General features: G+C 43.6%; 1 protein-coding gene across 4 annotated transcripts in view; it reads left to right on the top strand.

Annotated features, from left to right (window-relative positions):
* The window catches only part of foxp4 (forkhead box P4), an 89,611-nt gene extending 67,762 nt beyond the window's left edge, over positions 1–21,849 (top strand). The window contains exons 6-19 of one of the 4 annotated variants that reach the window (XM_071493815.1): positions 969–1,107; positions 3,739–3,940; positions 4,399–4,497; positions 5,958–6,056; positions 9,187–9,274; positions 10,471–10,554; positions 12,372–12,413; positions 12,551–12,776; positions 13,498–13,574; positions 13,663–13,764; positions 17,257–17,378; positions 18,121–18,187; positions 19,236–19,408; positions 20,286–21,849. In XM_071493815.1, coding sequence (XP_071349916.1) covers positions 969–1,107; positions 3,739–3,940; positions 4,399–4,497; positions 5,958–6,056; positions 9,187–9,274; positions 10,471–10,554; positions 12,372–12,413; positions 12,551–12,776; positions 13,498–13,574; positions 13,663–13,764; positions 17,257–17,378; positions 18,121–18,187; positions 19,236–19,408; positions 20,286–20,433 — 1,668 coding nt within the window. In that variant the 3' untranslated portion in view covers positions 20,434–21,849. The remainder of the gene's footprint in view (positions 1–968; positions 1,108–3,738; positions 3,941–4,398; positions 4,498–5,957; positions 6,057–9,186; positions 9,275–10,470; positions 10,555–12,371; positions 12,414–12,550; positions 12,777–13,497; positions 13,575–13,662; positions 13,765–17,256; positions 17,379–18,120; positions 18,188–19,235; positions 19,409–20,285) is intronic. The other 3 variants (XM_071493816.1, XM_071493817.1, XM_071493818.1) reach the window with 3 other exon arrangements.
* Positions 21,850–22,093: the final 244 nt, after the last annotated feature.

Here is a 22,093-nt window from a genome sequence, read left to right as displayed (position 1 = left end):
ACACACACACACACACAGACACAGTTCCTCAAGTTGTATTTATTTATTTTTCTTCTCCACTAGTTATCTGTGAGAGATAAAGTCCCTCTCTGCCAGGGGGTTGCTCGGGGGGGACTTCAAACAGCGCAGCACAGACCAGGTCTGCCCCAGACTGGGAGAGCAGGAAAGGGGACATTTATCACCGTAACACACACCGACATTATCGCCACGCACCATGTAGTCTCTCCCACTCTCCCTTTAACCTCCCTCGTTCCCTTGCCTCCTTCTCTTCATCGTCACGGTCATCGCAGCTTGGCTTTGAGCTCATCATCCTTGTAATACGGGGCTGATTTTGTCCTCTCTGGTCTCAAAACTCTCTTTGTTTTTCAGCAACAGGCAATTAACCTTTACATCATCATCCTTTCATTTATTTTACAGTTGATTAAGTTGACTTTGTATTTGAATTTGTCATAGCAGTGGAACACACCCATCAACTGAGATCAGAACAGGGAAGGGCTTTTCTCAGATGTAAAAAAATAATGTATCAGAGGCAACTTTCTTACAGTTAACAGTTTTAGTTCAAGTTACCATTGAAAAAATTGTACTTTTCATATTCTGTCCTATTAATACAAATTAAAATGTTCTGGTGTCACTCATCTGCTGAATCAGACAATATTTTAGTCCAAAATTTTGGCATAGTTTCCTAATTTTGCCCACAGAATGCCTGAAAAAAAATTTACTTCTGAATGAACATCAGTGGGTTATATGTCTTAGTCACATTTGAGATTTTGGTGGTAACAGCTTCCTTTGAGAATGGATAGAAATCATTTTAGATTGGTACAAATTGAGGCAAGATAAGATAAAATATACGTTTTTCCCTGAGGGGCAATTGGTTATCACTGCCGCAAAGAACAGGACATAGAAAACATGGAGGCACTTAACTTGCTAACTTTTTCCACTGTCTTGTCTTTCTATCTTCTTGCTAACAGCAAATAGGCAGTAAGCAGTTGGCCTTCCAGCAGCAGTTGATCCAGATGCAGCAGCTTCAGCAGCAGCACATCCTCAACCTCCAGAGACAAGGCCTGGTCCCACTGCAGCCCACCGCCGCCATGCAGTCTCTGCAGCAAGGTACATGCACGTGCACACACACATCCATATACACCTCCCTCACCACACAGCACTCAGTAACACAGACACATCCCAACAAACATGCATGCACACATGGTCATAACACACACACACATACATAGGCTGTGCCCAGTGCCACATGTGAGGCCTGTTAAGTTAATTAGCCTATAAAAGATAAAAGGCAACCTGATTGGTGGGTTTGTGGAAGGTACTCATTTGGATAATAGGTAAAATATGCCACTAAGCCCCCTGCTTGGAGTTGTGCATGTGACTGTGCACTTGTGTGTTTGCATGTGTGTGTGTGTGCTTGAGATAAGCCAGACACCAGAACATCATCGTTTTGCCATTACGGTGCCCACAGGATTTTTTTTTTGTTCCTATGTGTAACTTCTCCCACAGTCCCTTCATTTTGTCAGCAGAATTTTAGAACAATAAATGTTGACTGTTGACTGGCCCGCCCTTAGTGAGCCTGTGTGTATGTGTGTGCCCTTTTTTTTCTGTACACAGTAATGTCTAACACACACGTACACACTATCTCACACACACAGAATGCTTAAGGGGCTTTAAAGTGGCCGTGACATTGCTAAAGCGCTGACTGAGTTGACCAAACAGGCCAGTTTCCTTCCCTCTGTCTGTCTGATCTCTTTCTTTTTCTCATGTGCAGTAACATGCAGACACACACTCTCACACTCGTTCTGTAAAAACAAAAATACTGTAGTGTTATCTGTGTATGAGTGTGTGTGTGTGTGTGTGTGTGTGTGTGTGTGTGTGTGCGCTCGCGCATATGAGGGAGGTCTACCATAGGGCAAGTGGAATTACCAGTTTACAGAGGAAGTGAAAAAAAAATGAGTGAATGCAAATTGAATACAAATAAAAAGACAGAGGCCACAGTTTTGGATTGAAGAGTGTAATTTTTCAGACAGTTGCAAACATTTTGGCTTTGGCATCTCCTTCTCTTTCACTCACTCTCCCTCCATATCAGAGTGGAATTTCCCTGCAGTGTGAGAGAGCTGGTCCATTGTGACGGCTCAGCCAGGCGTGAGCCAGAGCATTCCTCTGGCCAGCCATGCCACACAAACACACAAACACACATGCATAAACACTCACGCCTACACACACAAATGCACACACTGTTGCCCCGCCTCAAAGGGCTGTTGTGTCCAGTGGGTAGGTGCTGGTGGTGGTGGCGGTGGTAGTGGGGGTGACATGCAGGGTCCTGATATGGCTTTTGTTTATTTCTCATACTGAAGTTAGGTGGATGCTAGCTAGACATTGCATAACTGCAAATGCTCATTAATGACAAAACCTACTCAGTTCATTATAGTATAAAATTAATTTTAATGAGAATCACCCCCCACCCACCCCACCTGCATGTCTCATTTGCCTGCAGACATAAATGTGACATAGATATGAGACCCTAACAGCCAGATATTGGTTTGCACATCCGAATTGTGTGAGCCAGTAACAGTTACTAAGAGCAATCCCACCTTCTCAAATACTTTGAATCTGTCAACAACCGCTAGAGGAAATTGTGAGAGCACATTTTCTCCTGAATGCACACAAAATTAGATTTTTTTGTTTACAAATCTGTTCTGCTCTCAGCTGCTTACAGCTTGAGTTGCCTTCCTTTACACTTATCAGCAAACTGCCGACTTTCACCAGAATCCATAATCTTGTATTTCTCCAGAGTTACACTTTTTCTCTTCTTTTTCTTTTTTAATTTGAAAGGATGGCTGTGGTATCAACCAGTCTGATAAGTCAAAAGAGGAAACACTTTATCTGACAATCCCCTAACTACATTACACTTTCACTCTTTGGGTGTGTCCACAGATTGATCGGGTTTCTAATGCATGCACGCACACATACACATACATCTATGCGCACACCACTTCATTCCTCCAGAGTGAGAACTTTTGTTTTGGCGGGACCACAGAAGAATGCAGACAAAGCAGACATAATATTTGGATTGCTGCGAGGTCTCTGTATGTGTATGTGCAGATGTGTGTGTGTGTATGTGTGTGTGTGTGTGTGTGTGTGTCACTACATGCATGCTTGTGTATGTGCATGGTAAGATCCACTGGAGTAAGCTATAGCATTTTAGCCGTCTCTCTTGCTGTGAAATTGGAGCAGAAGTAACAAAGCTGCAACTAGAAAGAGCTCAAAGTGGGCAACCACCCTGTTCAGACAAACAGTGGTAGTGACAGGAGCAGTGGTGCTGGTAGACAATAGCAATTGCCAACAGAGATTTGGAAATGGCTGAGAAATAGTAGTTATCTGGAAAGATAACAAAAACATGCAGAAATGAACCCTAACCCTCTTGTCTGTTTTTGTTTGTCCCATTTTTCTCTCTTAATGACTCCCAGGGGACTGTAATAGTTGTGTTTCTTTTATGTGGTTTAGAATAGTTAGCTGCAGCTCTATAGAACATTAGTTTATTTACAGCGTGCCTGTGTGTGTCTGTATCTTCTCTAATCGGGCTCACTATTAAACAATATTTATTCTTTGCTTTGTTTGAATTAACTTAAGTTAATTCTATAATCATATTTGCACTGAACATGTGAAATTGATCAATTGAGTTAGAGTTGAGTAAGACCCATATATACAAGATAACAGTGTGTTTCTTCTCCACAGCGATGTGTCCGTCAGACCTCCAGCAGCTGTGGAAGGAGGTGTCGGGGGTGCCAAGCAGTGAGGAGGCCCTGAAACAGGCCGAGGGCCTGGACTTGAGCACCAACAGCTCCAATTCTACCTCAGCCTTCCCCAAAGCTGCCAGCGCTCACATCCCACTGCACAGCCTGCCCAACGGACAGAGCCACACCCCAAAGAGAGACAGGTACAGTGATGCACAGTATGTCCGAATACTTCAAATAATCACATGGTGTTGGTGTGTCTGTCCTCTGTGTGACCTCCAGTCCTTCTAATTCACACACTCTTGCTATATCATTTTCGACATTGCAACTTTTAGCTTCTAGCTCTTCTTCTATGTCTCCACACGTAAACATGCACATGCGGTATACCACACATCACCAGGGTGTAAATGTGTCCCAGGTCCTTTGATAGGGGGTTTGTTTGGTTCTGTTTGTTCTGCCTGTATGCTATCAACCACATGCCGGTATGGTACAGAGAGGAGAGGAGAGGATGCGGAAGACAAAACAGAAAGAGACTGTGGCGGTTGTGTGAGCTTAAATCAGGAAAGCATTTGCCAGGTGTATTTGCACTGCGCACACTGTGTAAGGGTTGTGTTGTCCCATGGCTGTGTTGGCTGCTCATGGGCTTGTCTTCGTCTTTAAGAGCCAGACTGTTTGAGTGGATATCCTCCTTCACCAAGGCAGACAGCGGAGATGACCATGTCCCACTTTACTCCAAAGGCAGCCAACCCCCCAGCAGCCAGTGAGTAGCACATTTACACTCACATATACACACACGAGTGGACAAGACTAAGACAGAAAGGCGCACTATAGGAGGGTGGTCTGACGTGTCCTTTAGCACTGATTCACAGCTTGCTCCAGGGGCATTGTTGACCTTCACCTTTGATCTCATTTTGGAGGGGGTCAGCACGGGTCAGAAAGTATTAATTAAAAGAGTTTTATTAATTGATCAAATATGTCACACACTGTCACACCACAGCTACATTGTGCTGTCGGTATCCCGACAGATTTGACTATAGTAGCTCATGAAGGGGGTAGCATTAGTGCGTTAGCCTGCTAAGCTAATGCACGGCTGATGTGGAGGAGAATGTGGTTGCCAGCAGTTTGTCATGTCTGCTGTCTGAGCTGCTTCTGAGTTGACTCAACCACAGCCAGCACACACATAACACACAAGACACACACGCGCAGATACACATACACACACAGCTCCAACCTCAGCCTGCGCATATGATCAGGAAGAGGCGAAAAAGCAAAGAGACAGGGGGAGAGACATGTTTCCATCTGTGAGACAAATGGTTTTTGTTAGACAACCTTCTGATGTTGATTTGGGAGAATCCCCATCCCAGTCCACACACACACACACACACACACATACACACGTGCACACACACACACATACACACGTGCACACACACACACACACACACACACACACATACAAATACACACATACACAGTCATGTAAATATATGTGGAGACAGCAGTCGCCGGCGAAGGTCCAGGTCTGAACCACATGTGCTACTGGACCTGCCACACACACACACACACACACAGACACACACACACGCACGGATACAGTTATTTTACCCAGGGCCCAAACCAAACCTGGCCCAGTCTTTCATCGTCACACACACATACAAATACACACACGGTCATAAATATGCACAGATGTACACACAAAAAAACACACATGAACTCACCACAAAAGAACAACCAGCACATGACGGCAGCCGCCGCCAATCAGTCATGGCTGGTTGGTCCTGTGCCGACTCTGTGTCAACTCCTGAAACGTAAGAACACACACCAACGCTGACACACACGCAGAACACACGCGCCAAGGACAGAAAGACAGGTCATGGACTTCAAAATGTGCCTCTGAGGTTGCTGGACCAATTCCCTTATTTGCCTGGCTTCTGTAACTGACCCCACTCTGCTCTATCCTCCTCTCTCCACACTTGGCTTTGTGAACTGTACAAACTAATGACTGCTAACCAGACTCAGATGGCTGTATTGATGTTGCTCCTGTTGCTACAGTTAGTTTTGCATGTGTGTTTGCGCAGGAGAGTGTGGCATATTAACGCTTTGCTTCTTATTCCGAGAAAGTATCTGCCTTTATTTGCTGTTTGTTTTATGTACATAATAAAAAAAAATTACAGAAAATCCAACATCTATTTGACTGTCTGCGTGTCTCTTTGTCCACAGTCATGAGGAACACGCCGGCTCCCATCCTCTCTACGGCCATGGAGAGTGTAAGTGGCCTGGCTGTGAAGCACTGTGTGAGGACATGGGACAGTTCATCAAGTAAGTTAATAATCACACAAAAAGATATGAAATGATGCGTAGGTCGTGGTTATAGATGAAAATAATGCATTAGATTGAAAAAGATATATATTAGTGCGTTATAGGGATGACCGCTTTTTCATGCATTTTTGTGTTTTAACATTGCAACTAGAAAAAGATAACAGTGACAGAGGTCCTGCTTTGACCATTACTCTTGTTAAAGTGTCTGTTTTTCTATTTATTACGGACAATATCTCCCAACTCCTTCTCATACACCTTGCCAAACTTTTTGAAACATCATTTTTTGATTACAGTACCATGTGCATTGTTTTCAGTTACAGGTGGTGGTGTGTAAATGTGTGAGCTTATTGGCTGCTGTCCCAATATGTTTGTAGTCACAAACTCAACTCTCATTAACCACCAACCGTGCTTGAAGATCACATTAAAACCTCCTTTAATTTCATCAGCAACTGGTGACAAACACAATGCCTGGTACTTAAGAAAGCTCAACAGCTCTAGCCTCTAGTATTATTACGGGAAAGAAAGGAAGTTGACACATTTCTCTGATTCAGATTACCTGTAGGCACAAGAGATGAAGCAGAACAAAGTGAAGCTACAGTATGTGCTAAATGTGGAGTGCCAGTCACATACATCACTGGAGTTCTTCGTCTTCGTTCTACTAATTCATCAGTTACAATCTGTTGCATCACAGCTGCTCTGAGGCACATGCATGCATACATGCAGGTACACGCACACACGCGTTATGTGTGTAAATTCTTTGTTTTCTGAGGGACTCTTCAGCCTCCCACTACAACTCTATCCTCGTCTTCAATAGTTTTTTTCTCTCAGCTAATGCGCATTTTACTGGCTGTTTGTGAGTGCACTTATCTCCATTTATTTGTTGCCGTAATACACACAGGAATTAGTGATCTAAATATGTGCGTCAGTGTTAGTACTTTCCTTCTCAGAATCTGTGTCTTTGTGTTCTTTTTGGTATGTTTTTTCTTTGAAGGGTCAAACAGATTGTTTTTATACTTAAATAGAAAATTTGTCTTAATTAGCTCATCCATAAGCAAATTTCCACAGGAATGGTGAAGATATCAAACAACCTCTCTCTCAGTCATTCCCACTCTGCTTACATCTTCCTCCTGTTTTCCTCCTCTCCTCCCTCTGCAAGTCTTTCGTAGCTGTTATTTGTTAGTTTGAAGTCATTGGGGGATGCTGATGCAGTATCTGGCCTTGACATTCTGCTACCTCCTCCTCTGTCACACACGGTACGGTGGACTTCCCCGTGGCACTGCGGCTGCTAACAAAGGCTTCACAAGCCTCTAATGAAGCCCTAAACAAACTCGCACTTTAATTATGTGGAACTTTTAGCTATTTGAGCAATGGAGATATTAATAAGCCGGGGTGATGAAACATGTACTCACGCGCACACACACACACACACATAATCACAGAAGTGTGCGTAGTGATTGTGATGGCATCGGACAGTCAGATCAAAGCTTGTAGGCTGGCTGGGAAAGTTTGGAGAGGAAAGCTGTTGTTTGGTGTCTCATTTCACGTAGCCCCAGGGCAGATGGAAGGAGAGAGAGAGAGAGATAGAGTGAAAGAGAGTGTGTGTGTAAGAGAGAGAGAGGGAGAGGGGGGCAGATGAAAAAAACAGAGGCAGTGACAGATAATGCCGTCAGTCCGACAGTGCGCTCCCCTCTAGCCAGCTTTAGTCATCGCCCCAGGAGAGAGAAGGGTAGAGCAGAAGAACAGAGGAGGGGGACACTCCACAGTTTCAGGCCTTTCTTCTCCTCTTCTCTCTGCCCACCTCTCCCCCTGTCCCCTCCCCTCCCCCTCTGCCTGTCCTCTGGTATAATACTCTGGCTGTGGTCGGTGGAGCTGGGTGTAATGTGGGTTAAAGCCTTGTCTGCCAGCACTCAGAGGAGTAAACAGAGCCTCATTGTCGGGACACATCGAAAAAAAAACCCTGCTACTGTTTATGGCCCGGCTATAGAGAGAGGGGAGGGTTTTGGGGGGCAGATTTGGTTGGAATGAGTGTGAATCATAGGCATTTGGGGAGTTGCGGGGGAAGAAGAGCGGGAAGGGGAGAGTGGACAGAAGTAAAAGTGAGGAAGAGGGGGAGAGAGAGCTGGATAGAGAGTGAAAGAAAGAAAGAGGGGTGAGATCATGTTTTTGTTATTATTATCGTGCACTTGTGTTGAGCCGTCTATCTGCCTGGATTAGCCATGCCATGACATCATTGTTTTCGTTTCATTTCTAGCCTTTGCCTGATGTTGCCTAACTTTCTACTTTCTTAAAGACACACACACTCAAACTCACATAGTCATGTATTACATGCACACACACCCTCCCTTTGTAAAGTACATTTTCACAATAAACAAGTCAGAAGAGCGGCTTTATGAAGATTAGAAGTTAACACCACATGATATCATGAAACTCATACATATACCGGCTCTCTGATATATCTCACACCACAATATGCATGGGCAAACACACAGTCATGCACACTGGGCAAGCAGCAGCAACCTGCGAATAACCTTGGCGATGACAGAGAGGAGAGAAAGGGATGAAGGAAGGGAGACAGGGAGGGGTGCACTGGGAAAGATCAGAAGGTCTCGGGTCCTCCCACACTGGAGGAAACAAACAGCGCCACCATTTACACATACACACACATCTGTGCACACGAACATGCATGCACACACACACCGGTGTTAATAAGTGGAGTGGAGTTTAGCTAAGAGAAAGTCTTAAGATAAGGCTGTGTGCTATAACACATGAGCTCATATCCAGGTGGTTGTCTTGGATCATGGCTCACTGAGCACCAATGAAGTATACACACACAAAACACAGCTGCTGCGTCCTTCACTAGACAAAATAAACCTCCAAGATTATGATTTATTTTTATAGTGCTGAAACAGCTCATAACTCAGTTTAAATAAAAGTGAAAGAGCTGAGTTTTGTTACCTCATCATTCAGGACCATTTAATTGATTTACCAACTGATTTACGTGTGAGTCAGAAATCATTATTGAATTGGGAAGAGCAGCACTTCGATCTTCGATGCTTTTTTCTTTGTAGATATCTACTCATTTCTCCAAAATGATGCCGATCCTTTTGCTTTTCCCCTCTCCTCCCTCCAGGCACTTGAACAATGAGCACGCCCTAGATGACCGCAGCACTGCCCAGTGCCGAGTCCAGATGCAGGTGGTTCAGCAGCTGGAGATACAGGTGAGTTGGACAAACATACTCACACACACACACACACACACACACACATTAACACACACTTAATTTTCATCCGCTCACAAACAAAATCATGAAGACTGTTTCAGCCAGTCGGTGGCAGTAACTTGTCTGAGGCAGGGCAGAGTTTATGGAGAGCAGTGGAGCTTGTAATTTAAAAGGAGCAGTCGGCAGGGAAGCTGCCATCGCTGCTCCAATTATAAAGCTGCTCTGGTCACCAGCAAGAGAGAGCGAGGCTGAGAAGGGAGGAGGGAGAGAGAGAAGAGAAAAGAGAGAGAGAGACACGAGCTAGAAAGTGGAGGGCCGGGCTGCATGGCCTCTCTTGTTCTCAAAGTGGTTCATGCACCCAACGCTCTTGAAACATCTGAATGCCCCAGCAAAAGCAAAGTACCAGCACTGGGTAAGAAGTGAAATTCTGTTCTCAAACAGTGTGTAAGAAAAGTTCCAAACAAAGCAGAGATACATGTCTCTTCACACACATCTTGACATAGTTTCCAAAACAGTCCTGGATACTCTGTTCACATCACTGCGTATGTGTGTGAGTGTGTGTGCGTTGTTCAGAATTAGGGTTAGCGTTGTGTTTGGTGGTGGTGGTAAACAGCGTTTAGCTGAGCCCCAGAAGCCACCACCAGGGAACACAAAGTGACAGAGAGGCAGCTGGTGTCACATCACATCAGGACAGCCGTCTCTCTCTCCCTAACATGTCACTTCATCCCTCAGCAGTCCACAGGCAGCCCACTCCTCTACCCACCACACACACAGTCATACACACACACACGCAGCAGCAGCAACACGGACACTGTGTTTAAGTTTCTTATTTTTACACATTGCCACACGTCGCGTGTGAGTACGATCATGGCACTAACAGTCTTAGTTTACATCCGTTGTTTCCGGAGGCTACAGGTGTGTATGCTTGCACTCATGTACAAACACACACGCAGAATGCAGTGTTTCCACAGGCTGTAGCAGAACCCATTAAACGGCAGTTAACAATGTCAAACGGACAAGTGTGTCTGCAGGCAAGTGTAAGAGTGTGAGAGAGCTCTGGGTGCCGAGGCAGCTGACTCTCATATTCCTCTCTCTGCCCGAGGTGTAATTGTAATTGTAATTCTGTGTCAATACCATATACATAGAAAAAGTGTTTTTTTTATCTTGATCTCTATCCCTGCGTGGTTTCACAGCTGGCGAAAGAGAGCGAGCGACTTCAGGCCATGATGACCCACCTGCACATGCGCCCTTCAGAGCCAAAGCCTTTTAACCAACCTGTGAGTACACACTGGCACCCAAAACCTCCTCCTTCACCCTCTGACCCAAGCTTCATCGTATTTGCATACAAACTCCTCTTCTTCAGTTTCTTCACCTCTTAACCTTCTTGGGATTTAACGTTCCTCTGTTCCTGTCTAGCTTGATATCTGCGCCCTCTATTGACCACTGAGGGTTATTATATAATTTAGAAATAAATTATTCTTGTGCCTTTCCTTACTCCTTTTCTCTTTGTCCTCCTTGTTTCCTTCCCTCTCTCTGCCCTCTGCCTTAAACTTCCCATGATACAGTGTGTTTCGTTCCTCAGAGGAAGTCCTGAGTGAAAACAGCCAAAGCAATCTCACAACGTTTTCAGTGTGTGCCCACAAAAGGGATATAAATTTGATGTGATGTGCATGTATGTGTCTGTGTGTGTGTGTGTGCCCACACTGGTTGGCGAAGTTGTTATTAGGTATCTAATGAATATTTCATTATTCAGATTGACGAGGAGTCTTATTAAAATATGAAGATGTTGAAATTAATTGTCAATTAGAGGTAGAGTGTCTTAATTTGAGGGGATATAAATGGGTGCAGCCGAGTGGCAATGTGCGTGTGCATGTGTGTATTTGTGTGTACTTGTGTGTCTGGATAATGTGTTGATCGCAGGGGGATCAGCTGCCATTAACATCTAATGGGAAATCAGGAAGAGGCGTGTTCTGTCACCACTGGAGACGAGCCTCGGGGTCAGGGATTGGAGGAGGAGGGGCAGGGGAGGAGCGTCAGGAATGGAAACAAAGCTTGGCCTCAATTAACAGGGTTCGACTGTTGCCGTGGTGATGTGGCAGGGTTGCAGCGTTAATGAAGTACCTGTTAAACAGCCCCGCCCCCTCCAGTCAGCTTAAATGGTACAGAGAGGGGGCAGAGTAAAGAGGAGGCGATTCACACATTTTACATACATATAGACAGTACACACACACACACTCACACACACACTCACACACACACTGTGGTTTTAATTAGTCCTAAACTAGCAGCCCTACAACGGCTGTCCCAGAGAGACTGGGAGTGCTGGTTTTGTGTGAATATGTGTGCAAGGCTCTGCCTAATTGGGCTGTATTGGTCCGTGAAGACTTTGCCACCGCAGAGTGCATGTGTGTGTTCCCTTCTTACAAACATGCTGTCGTGTGGTTTTGTTTTTGTAAGCTCAGGGTTAATTGCAGCCAGCGCTGTGTATATAAATATATGTGCATGTTCAGTGTGTGCGCGCGTGTATGGTTCCGTACAAGGATGTACAGTAGGTTCCTGTAGGGAAATGGAAGGGACAGAAATTCATACAGAGACTTCTGATGGCTTTATTTTTTTATATGATGTGAGTTAACGTCAGTAGTGCTTCCTGGATACCACTCCCTGCAGTGCTGTGGGTGAAATAATGACAAGTTAATGGTTGGAACAATTCTCTGTTATCAGAAAGGTAGCGGAGGCTCATGGCCTGGCTGACCTGTGTATTTACATCATGTCTGTGTCTGTGTATGACAGAGCAGGACTGTTCACTCAGGTACAAGCCTCAAATGTCTTAATATTCTTACACGACTAATAGACGAATCTGTTTAGAAACACTTCCCAGGAAGAGATTTGTTATGTATTATGATACAAAAGCATTGATATACCTGATATCACCTGATCCCAGTGAGACCCTGGTCTTATCTAGATGATGCTTCCCTGTAAGCAGCAGCAGCACTCAGCAGATGGTGAAGCGTTAAAGTAAACATGAGGGAAGCATTAGTCATATAAAAAATCCATTTGATGTCTGGACTAAAACAATTCTCCACTCTTTGGGCAGAAACTCTGGCTTCAGTCGCCACAAGCTAAATTGATACACACTGTAAGTATCACACTAAACACTATCAAACCACGGTTCAGTTAGTTTTATGAGGATAGGGTGAAATGTTTGTGTGTATTTGAAAAAGACACGAACAAAAAAACCCTAATTTCTCTGTGTCTGTCTGTGCCTCTTTCTAGCTGAACCTGGCTTCCAGTGGCTCTCTGTTAAAGCGGGACAGCGATGCCTACCCAGAGGGTCTTCCCCACCCGCCCACCTCGGCTGCCACCCCCATCACCCCACTGCGCCAGGGACCCTCGGTCATCAGCTCCTCTAGCCTGCACACACACTCCCACTCCCACACGCACGGTGTCGGGCCCATACGTAGGCGCAACTCCGACAAGTATTGCACCCCCATCGCCTCAGGTAGACTCAGTCATGTATCCCCCCTATCTTTGATCCCCACACTCACTCAGTACCTTCCAATTTATGTTATTATCATGTACCATCTAATAATTAACTGATAATAAACTCAAATTGTATATGGTTTTTTAAATCCAGCATTGGAGTGTTTTAGGTTTTTCTTACAGGACTTGTTTCTGTGTTTTCATGCCTTTTTTTTTTTTTTTCCTGAAAGAGCAATAAATTACAGCATGTCTTTATTCAGCTGTCACGTTCATTCGTGGCTCAAACAAAGATGCAATTGATGTCATCCCTTGTTTTTCTTGCATTAAAAAAAAACTGTAGCAGTTTTTTAGTTTTATTCCCAGGTATCCAAGCAATTCATTTTTAAGTATATGGCTTAGAATAAAGTCACATTCATTTACATCCATTCACATTATTGTGGCAAAAATGTTATTGTGAAATTGTGGACAAGGAAGGAAGGAATATATGATTGGCTTCTCCATAATTTCTAAAGAAAAATAAATATCTTTGTAACATAGGACATTGCAAAGGTCTTTCAATTAATCTGTGCAAAGAATAATATCAAACAAGCAGATATATGGATTTCTTTATTTAATAATTGATACTGTTTATTTTTTTCATATACATTTGGATGACATTTTACACATGTTACTCTACAAACTTATGATATTTAGTTCACATCAGTTAATTTCAGATTGTCTTGCCTGTTTTTTTTTTTCAGAGCTGGCTCAGAACTGTGAGTTCTACAAGAACGCTGATGTCAGGCCTCCCTTTACCTACGCCTCTCTTATACGTCATGTAAGTCTCTCCACTCATCCATGTCACCATCACTCCTCTCCATCTCTGCTCTCCTCTAAATTTTGTCCCATCCCTTTTCTGTCCTCAGGCCATTCTGGAGTCCCCAGACAGACAGTTGACTCTCAATGAAATCTACAACTGGTTTACACGAAAGTTTGCCTATTTCAGGAGAAACACAGCCACATGGAAGGTAAAGGCAAAACATATGTACACTCTTACTTGTACTTCATCCTTCAATGGACATTGTTTCAGCTATATCTAACTAACGCAAAAATAATCCCTCAATCCCTTCACCTAACCTGAAGTATTTGCTACAAAACATTATTCTAGAAAACTGAGAGGATAGGAACCAAACCAATTAACAAACTAGTGTGGAGTTGTTTAAATGATGGGGAAAATGAGCAGCACCATATTTAGAGAATGAAAGTTTCGACTGCGGTTCGGACTTAATCAGCTGAGCTAATTGCCTGCAACATAATTGTGGTCTGTGCCCACTGATGAAGCCCCTAACCCAAGTAGACTTGTTAGACCACAGTGAAAGAAACAAAACTTGTAGGCAGGTTTTGCAGTGTTATTTGAAACACAGGCCAAATGGCTCACTTTGTGGAAAATGGAGTCACTTTAAATGTAACACTTATTCTCAGAATGATTCAAGTACAATAACACACACATTTAAAAGCTGACTTTGCTCTGCTCCTAAAGATATGACTGACTTGACAGTTAATGGCTGTTTGTCCTTTACTGTACGAGACACTTTCCTACTGCTCTCTTTCTCTCCTTCTCTCTCACTCTGTCCCTTATTCTCTCTCTCTGCCTCTCTGTCCCTCTCTGCCCTGAACAATTCTCTCAGCTTGAGCATGGCACATTGAGAGTCGGCCCCACTTAGCCCAGTAGAGCCACATCGAGCCGTTATATGTCCTCATTATAGAAATGCACATGCAAAGCTGGTGCACACACACACACCGCTCAGGATCATACACACTGAATTCTCCGTCCTCATCTCTGTCTCTGTCTCGCTCTCTCTCTCTCTCTCTCTCTCTCTCACACACACACACACACACACACACACACACACACACACACACACACACACACACACACACATATATACACACATACTTCTGGCCTGATCCCACCATTGTAGGTGCTGACCCATTTCTACAGAAACCTCACACTAATTTGAGTGTCAGTTCCTCCAGAGAGAGGGAAAGTGAGAGAATGAGCAAAGGAGGGAGAGAGATGGTGGAGGAGGAGGGGTGAGGAGAGACCCTGGCCTTCCTCTAATAGCCCTAAACTAAGAAGGGATGATGATGTGGTGTGGAGGGGGTAAAGAGACAGGGCAGCCAGGAATATCTTTACCTCCTCATCTGACTTTTATGAATTTTAACTATTAATGGCTGGTGTCTGCTTCCTGTGCCGTTGGCCTTGCAGACCTTTAAATATAGCTCGGCATGGCCTTATGTATTTATATAGCAGCTCAGTGAGTCAAATAGAGCCGTAGAGATGTATGTCCTTTAATAAGCCGTTATATTTCATGAGGAGAGCAGCGGTGTCAGGGAGTGGAAGTCATTGATCAGAGAAACGGAGGGACAGACAATGAGGAAGAGATGATAGAGAGACGGGGAGAAATGAGAGGGGACTATTATTTCAAGGAGCTGCACTTTTTTGGTCCCACCTGTAAGAAAAATTAGAAAAGAATAAAATACAATAAGAATTTTTAAAAAAATGCAATCAGTGCTTTATAAAATGCTTCAGTTTGAACTCCAAGAGTTCTTTAATGAAGTACAAAATAAAGTGATCTCTAAGAAATGTTGTTCATGCAGTACTGTTACTGTTACTAGTATTTGCTCCATTGCCTTTTTTACTTAAGATAGCAATCTGAATTCTTCTTTCACTGCTGTTTCACACTAACCTTTTGTAAAGTCATCACAAATTTCATGCTTCTTTATTCATTTATTCATTTATCATCTTGCCTGCTCACAAGAAGCAGAAGCACAGAAGCACAAACTGGCCAGAGCACAATGCTCAGACATTTACAGTATAAAGACATTCATATTTCCAGTAACACCTGTGATGAAAGAAATTTAACATCTGTTTTTTTTTCTCTATTTTTATAATACACATTTCTATCTTTCTACCAAAAATGTCTGCCTCTAGCTTCCGCCCCCCTCTCAGCCAGAGGGAGTGGAGATGAGTGGCACATGTGCTGTGACCCACTGTAAATGACTGCTAATGTTTTAACTGGGAGAATTAGGCTTTCATCACGGAGACGAATGCAAATAGCACTGCAATAGCACTGGTGTCTGCCGTGTGAGTGTGTGTGTGTGCGTGTGTGTGTGTGTTTGCACTGTCAGGGTGGCGGGCAGAGATTGGGGTCAGACTCATTTACAAAACTTAGCATCACAGCTCGGGGGGTTGAGGGGATGCGGGGGAGAAAGGGTTCCTCCGCTGATTATGGCTTGTGTAATTACGTGTGTGTTTATGTGTGTGTGTGTGTGTGTTTGTGTGTGTGTGTGTGTGTGTGTGTGTGTGTGTATCTGTGTGTGTAATTACGGCGAGGAGTGATGCATGCCTGGCCTGTCCCTCCCTCTCGGCTTAGAACAGCGTGTCAGAGAGAATATGCAGGATTTAATTATAGACGAATTAAAATTGGTAATGAAATTGGGCATGAACAAACTACAAATAGCAGATGAAAAGGGAGGCTTGTCCCTGGGGGGGTGAGACGAAGATAGCGGTGTGCCTGCCTGCTTGCCTGTCTGACTGCCTGTGGATGTGTGTGTGTGTGTGTGTGTGTGTGTGCTGATGATGACTGATTAGAAAAATTCAGAGATAAAATAACGCTACTAGAGAACTGCTGCCTTGTATTAGCACTGTACATGGAGCTACACTGTGTGTGTGTGTGTGTATAGAAAGTGATGGGTAAAAAAAGGATCGTTATTCTTAGGTCACACTACTCATACAGTAACCAACAACATGCTGGAAACCACTGTTTGTACTGAGCACAGGCTGAGTGAGTGTCCTTATCTCCCTCTTTGTAACAACTTCAGGGAAAAGAACAAAAAAAATGTTCAGCTGATGAAAGGTTACTTTGTATGTACACACTTTCTTGATGGCATAACATATAATTCATGGAATATTGTGACAAGTTAAGATGCATATTTTAAACAAACCATGTTCAGGAATTTCTCCATCTAAATGTGTCACTTTACAGGAAAGGTTCAGAATGTTCTTTACAATTATTTCATGTACTCTTTGCATTAGATGGTGGTTTTCAGGTGAGTGCTCCCAATATGAGCCAAGCTGCTCAGTAGGCTTGAATATTTATCAGCTGAGAGTAAAGAAAGAACAGATAATTTAAGGCAAATTTAATTTTGTATTAAAACTCCTGTCTTTGACTCCTGTCTGACCAGACTGTTTGCTGCTTGTCAATCCTCTACTCTCTTTCCCCACATTTCCTGTCTGTCTTCACTGTCCTTGCTAAGTAAAGGCATAAAAATGGTCAAATAGTAATAAAAAAAATAGTCCAAGTTAAAAAGATTACAACCAAATAAAATCGAATGTAGGAACTAAATAAAAATCAAAAAATATTAAATTAATTAAATTGAAATTCCCATGCTTAAGTCTTGTTGGCTGATCTTCAGTCATATTAAAGCTCTTAGTTTCTCTGTCTCCCTTTTCCCAGAATGCTGTGCGCCACAACCTGAGTCTGCACAAGTGTTTTGTTCGCGTTGAGAACGTGAAGGGGGCCGTGTGGACTGTGGATGAAGTTGAATACCAAAAGAGGAGACCACCAAAGATGACCGGGTAAGAGTGCACACACATACAGTCATGTACATGTACACACACACACACCGGCAGTCATGTACATGTACACACACACACATACAGTCATATACATGTACACACACTCACATACAGTCATATACATGTAGACACACACACATCAAGTCATGCACAAATTTGAGTTGAGTGAGATGTGAGTGTGAGCTTATGGGTGCTGGCACTATGATTGCCTAAATGGACCCTCTGTTATTACCAAGAGGCCAACTCAGCAATCATTGAAAAAAACAGAGGGCTGCTGGCTTATCGTGTACGTACTATGTGAGTGTATGCGTGTGTGTCTGTGTGTGTGTGTCAGTGTGTGTGCGCACATGTGTTTTTCCCTGTTTGTCGACACCATTAGTAAGCAGCTGTGTGAGATGCAAGAGAGCAAAAATCCTTGTTAGCATATGTAAACAGATGTTCTCTCCAACCGCCAGAGAATCCAGGGATAATTACGCACATACACATACACACAGGCACACACTCACACACACCTGCACACCAGATATCAGACACTTTCATATGTGTGTTTTAGCATCTGTTTACAGTCTGTGTGTGTTTCCACTTGTAACAAACATATTTGTGAGATTTTTCAGAGCGCTTTGGCTGAGGTGACATCTTTCAACACGTGCATTTAATCTGTGATTTCTCACCAATCTCTCTTTCATCTCCTTTTGTGTGTGTGCATGTGTGTGTGCATGTGTGTGTGTGTGTGTGTGTCTAGAAGTCCCACTCTGGTGAAAAACATGATTTCAGGCCTGGGCTTTGGATCCCTAAACGCCAGCTACCAGGTAAGGAATGCCTTCTCCTTCTCCTATCTCTCTCTCTCTCTCTCTCTCTCGCTCTCTCACACTCACACACACACACACACAGAGCAGCCAATTGCAATCAAGGGCACTAATATCAATTCCCTCTTATAATTAGCAGATTCCCTAACGACGTTCACACCACCTTCTTCTCCCACCCCAACACACACTCTCACCTCCCACCTCACTTTCTCACATATGCACCACCCCCACCTCTGCACACACACACACACACACAAAACTCATCTCCCATGCCAAACCCACACACACATGCAATTTTGTGACTGAGATGATTTATAGCGTCAAGTACTTGTCAATTAAGGTTAGCACATAAAATTATCGCCTGTCCCAGAAAATCCATCTCTGAGCCAGTGAGAATTCCCTTCCATTTGTCCCCCCTGCCCCCCCTTTTTTTTTCCTGTGTGAGAGGGGCAATGGGGTCCAACTCACATCTCCAACACAACAGCTGGATGTGAGCGTTTAGAGCGGCACCAGTCGCTGCCCCTGTTGGTTCACTTGTTTTCTCCTCTGCGGACACTGATGTTTCACTGTTTGTGTGTGTTTAAGTTGAGGTTGTGGCTCAGTGTCGCTTAACACTCCTGTTGAGACTTTTCATGTGAACACACGGACACTCGTGACAGGGACTTAAATGTAAAAGTACACGCCATGATGGGGAAAGTACTGTGTATAAGTGCCCCCTAGTGGTTTTTTGAGTTCACTTGCACGTTAGTGGAATCAAATGCGCTCATGTGGAAGAGCTCTCATCAGTACATTAAGAAAAACTCTCCATCATTCATTGCAGCTAGGTCCATTTATCATACTTTGTTTTGCATCTAGTTATGTGTCAGCTGAGCTTACAAACAAATTTTGAGTCTGGATAAATTTTGAGAATAGTGTTTAAATAAATTAAAGTCAATAAGAGTTAGCATTTCAACACATTTAGCTCTAATTTGATATATCATGTAACCCAGCTCCGATTTAAAGTGACTTTGCAACTCTATGTGTGTGTACGTGTGTGTGTGTGTGTTTGTAGGCAGCTCTGGCAGAGAGCAGTCTGTCCCTGCTAAACAGTCCTCCCCTGGTGACCACTCCGTCTGCAGCCAGCCTCAACATGCTGCATGTGGGCCACGATGATGTCAGCTCCACTGTGGAGCAGGTCAACAGCAACGGCAGCTGCAGCCCCACGCTCAGCCCTCACCAGTACAGGTACGCACTCTATCGACGAACACACACACACGTCACAGTCCAGGCAGGCAACACAAAACTGCTTTAACTTGTGCACATTCATTGAGCTTATTAACAATTACTGTGTTCACAAAGGCGAATGTATCAGACTGATAGTGTCCTCTTTATCAGCGAATCAGTATTGTCTATTATCTACATACAACAATGAAGGTATGATGGCGATACTGACACTATTATTATTATCTTTATGAAAAATTGCTGACCAGAGAAATCACTTACATGTAGCGTAAGAGAATTTTACACAACAGGACCTAAAACGGGATCTAAAAGCATCAAAGGAAGTCTTTGTTTTGCTGCTTTAAGAGGCAGCTAACCCAGAATTCAAGAATGTCTGCACTGGTTTTTACCAGAGATTGAAAGTCCTGTGATGATCTAAGTGCTGGTTCTGATGCTTTTAAACATGATATACAAAAATGTCATCCCTGAGGAAAACTATTTTTACACTTTAAAAAAAAACCAACCCAGTTTTGCATTAATTTTTTTGCAGAACATGATATTACAATGATCTAAAAATGACAGTGTCCAAACGTAGCGATATAATTACACAGATAATCCAAAGACTTCATTTTGAACAGATAAAAGTTCACTCACCAAGTGTAACCACACCATAATTTCTTGAATCAGACAATACTGGTGAGATTAAAAGTATCACTGTTGTGTTTTGGTTGCTACACCTGCACTACTTGTAACTTGACTTGACAGCAGAGACATATCAACTGCCAGCACAATTAGCATCAGCGTATTTGGCAGCAGGGTCAATACAGAAAGTCTGCTTTTGGCATCTTCCTTTAAAACTTTAGCCCTTACCTTGCTAATGTCTGTCTGCTTTCTCCTCCAGCCACCAGGTGCATGTGAAGGAGGAGCCCACTGAGGTGGAGGAGGACAGTCGGCCAGTATCTCTCCTTGCTGGTGTCACACACAGCCTGCCATTGCCGAGCGATGAGCGCGATCTGGAGGAGGATCTTCCCACTGAGGAGCTGGAGTAGGACGGATCCAAGACGGAGCAGAGGGACGGGACAAAGTGAGATCAATCCCCGCGCCCTCTTGTCAGTGTGAAGAGGAGAAGATAGCTACAGTACACTTATGAGAAAAGAGAGAAGAGAGAAAAAAAGAGAATGTTTTTTTTTTGTTGTTTTTAAGAAAATGCAAGCAACCAAGGACGACATTGAGAAACTCCAAACAGGGTTAGATGACCTCCGTTACTTTCAGACGCAAAAACAAGACTGTGGAGCACTGCTTTTACCTCCATGTGTTTCTTTTCCAACACTTGGCTCAGAGGTGTAACACCACTTAATGCATACACACTCACACAAACACGCACACAGACACACTCATTCACTCGTCAAACCATGTTCCGTTCTCCTCCCTGGTAACATCAGCCTCCATGTAGAGACCCCTCGAGGCGTGGACACACACTCTCTCCTCCTCGCCCCACCGCTCTGCGTACACCCTCCTCACTGTTGTCTCTGGCTGCCTGGCTAGACGTTCCGTGTCTAATCATAAGTTGAGAAGACACACAGGTGTTTTTTGTGTGTGGGTGTTAGAAAGAAAAAGACACACAGGATCATGTGTATATAGATTTGGAGCAGTCATCAGGGGCTGTGCAGTATACCTCTCCTTCTTCCCCCTCTTTGAGTCAATCACTTGCTTTTTCATTTTCTTTGATTTGATTGAAATGAAACTGTTGGGCTCCGAGATGGGAAGGAAGGAAGGAAGGAAGGAAGGACGGAAGAAAGGAAGGAAAGAAGAGTGCTTTTAAAGATTACCTCCAACAGGGCTCCAACACTTCTGCAGATCAGGCTCCTGTCTCCACGTCTGTGTGTGAGCCCACGGTGAGGCAGTGTGGCCCTGGTCCCTGCCCAAACTTCTGCCCCCAGCAAGACACTTAGTGACGGACAGCTTTTAAACTCTTTGCCTCTAAGTGAGAAAAAAAAGAAGACATTTTCCTACCCACCTCCATCCCATCCCATCCCCCCAAAAAAGAACGCAGGAATAGGACCATTTGGTGCTGTCCTTCTCCTCTCCTCCATGTGCGAATGGAGGGGTGAGCTTGGAACACTTCTAAGAACGAGAAAAGAACAGAGGGAGCAGAGAGAAAAGAGGGAGGAAATCTACATCTACAGAAATATTGTGACTAAAAAAGAAAACTGTTGATGATTATGGAATATAACAAGAAAAAAAATGTGTGGTAGCTTTTGTCATTTCTTTTTTTTTTAATTTGATGTTACGTTGATGATGTTCTTATCATTGTTCATTTTTGAGGATCAATATTTCCACGGTGGCGTTCTGTTTCGACAAACCTTTTCTAATGATGCTGTTTTTGTTTTTGTATTGTAATTTGTTTGATTTACTCTGGTTGTTCACACCATTCCAAATAAGTATTGGCAAAAAAAAGAAAGAAAGAAGAGAAAGTGCAGTATTGTCCCAACTTGTGATACCTGACCCCAACTCCTGCCCCTCTCCCTTTCTGTCCCAAGTGTAGCAGGCAAGAAATTTGGAAATAGCACTTAAAGTTGCCATTATCCAGACAGATTATTTAACAGTTGAATCTTTTGTGTTAATTCTCTCTCATTCACTTGTTTTCAGTTGTGTATTTAGTTGAGAAATATCCATAATGCTTTAAAAAATATATATATTATTACTGCA

This window comes from Trachinotus anak, unplaced genomic scaffold (genome assembly GCF_046630095.1).
Source record: "Trachinotus anak isolate AG129_WGS33_773 ecotype Australia unplaced genomic scaffold, CSIRO_AGI_Tana_v1 ptg000013l, whole genome shotgun sequence".
Lineage (NCBI taxonomy): Eukaryota > Metazoa > Chordata > Actinopteri > Carangiformes > Carangidae > Trachinotus > Trachinotus anak.
The sequence above is the reverse complement of the archived record's forward strand: the minus strand, read 5'-3'. Positions and strand labels throughout refer to the sequence as shown.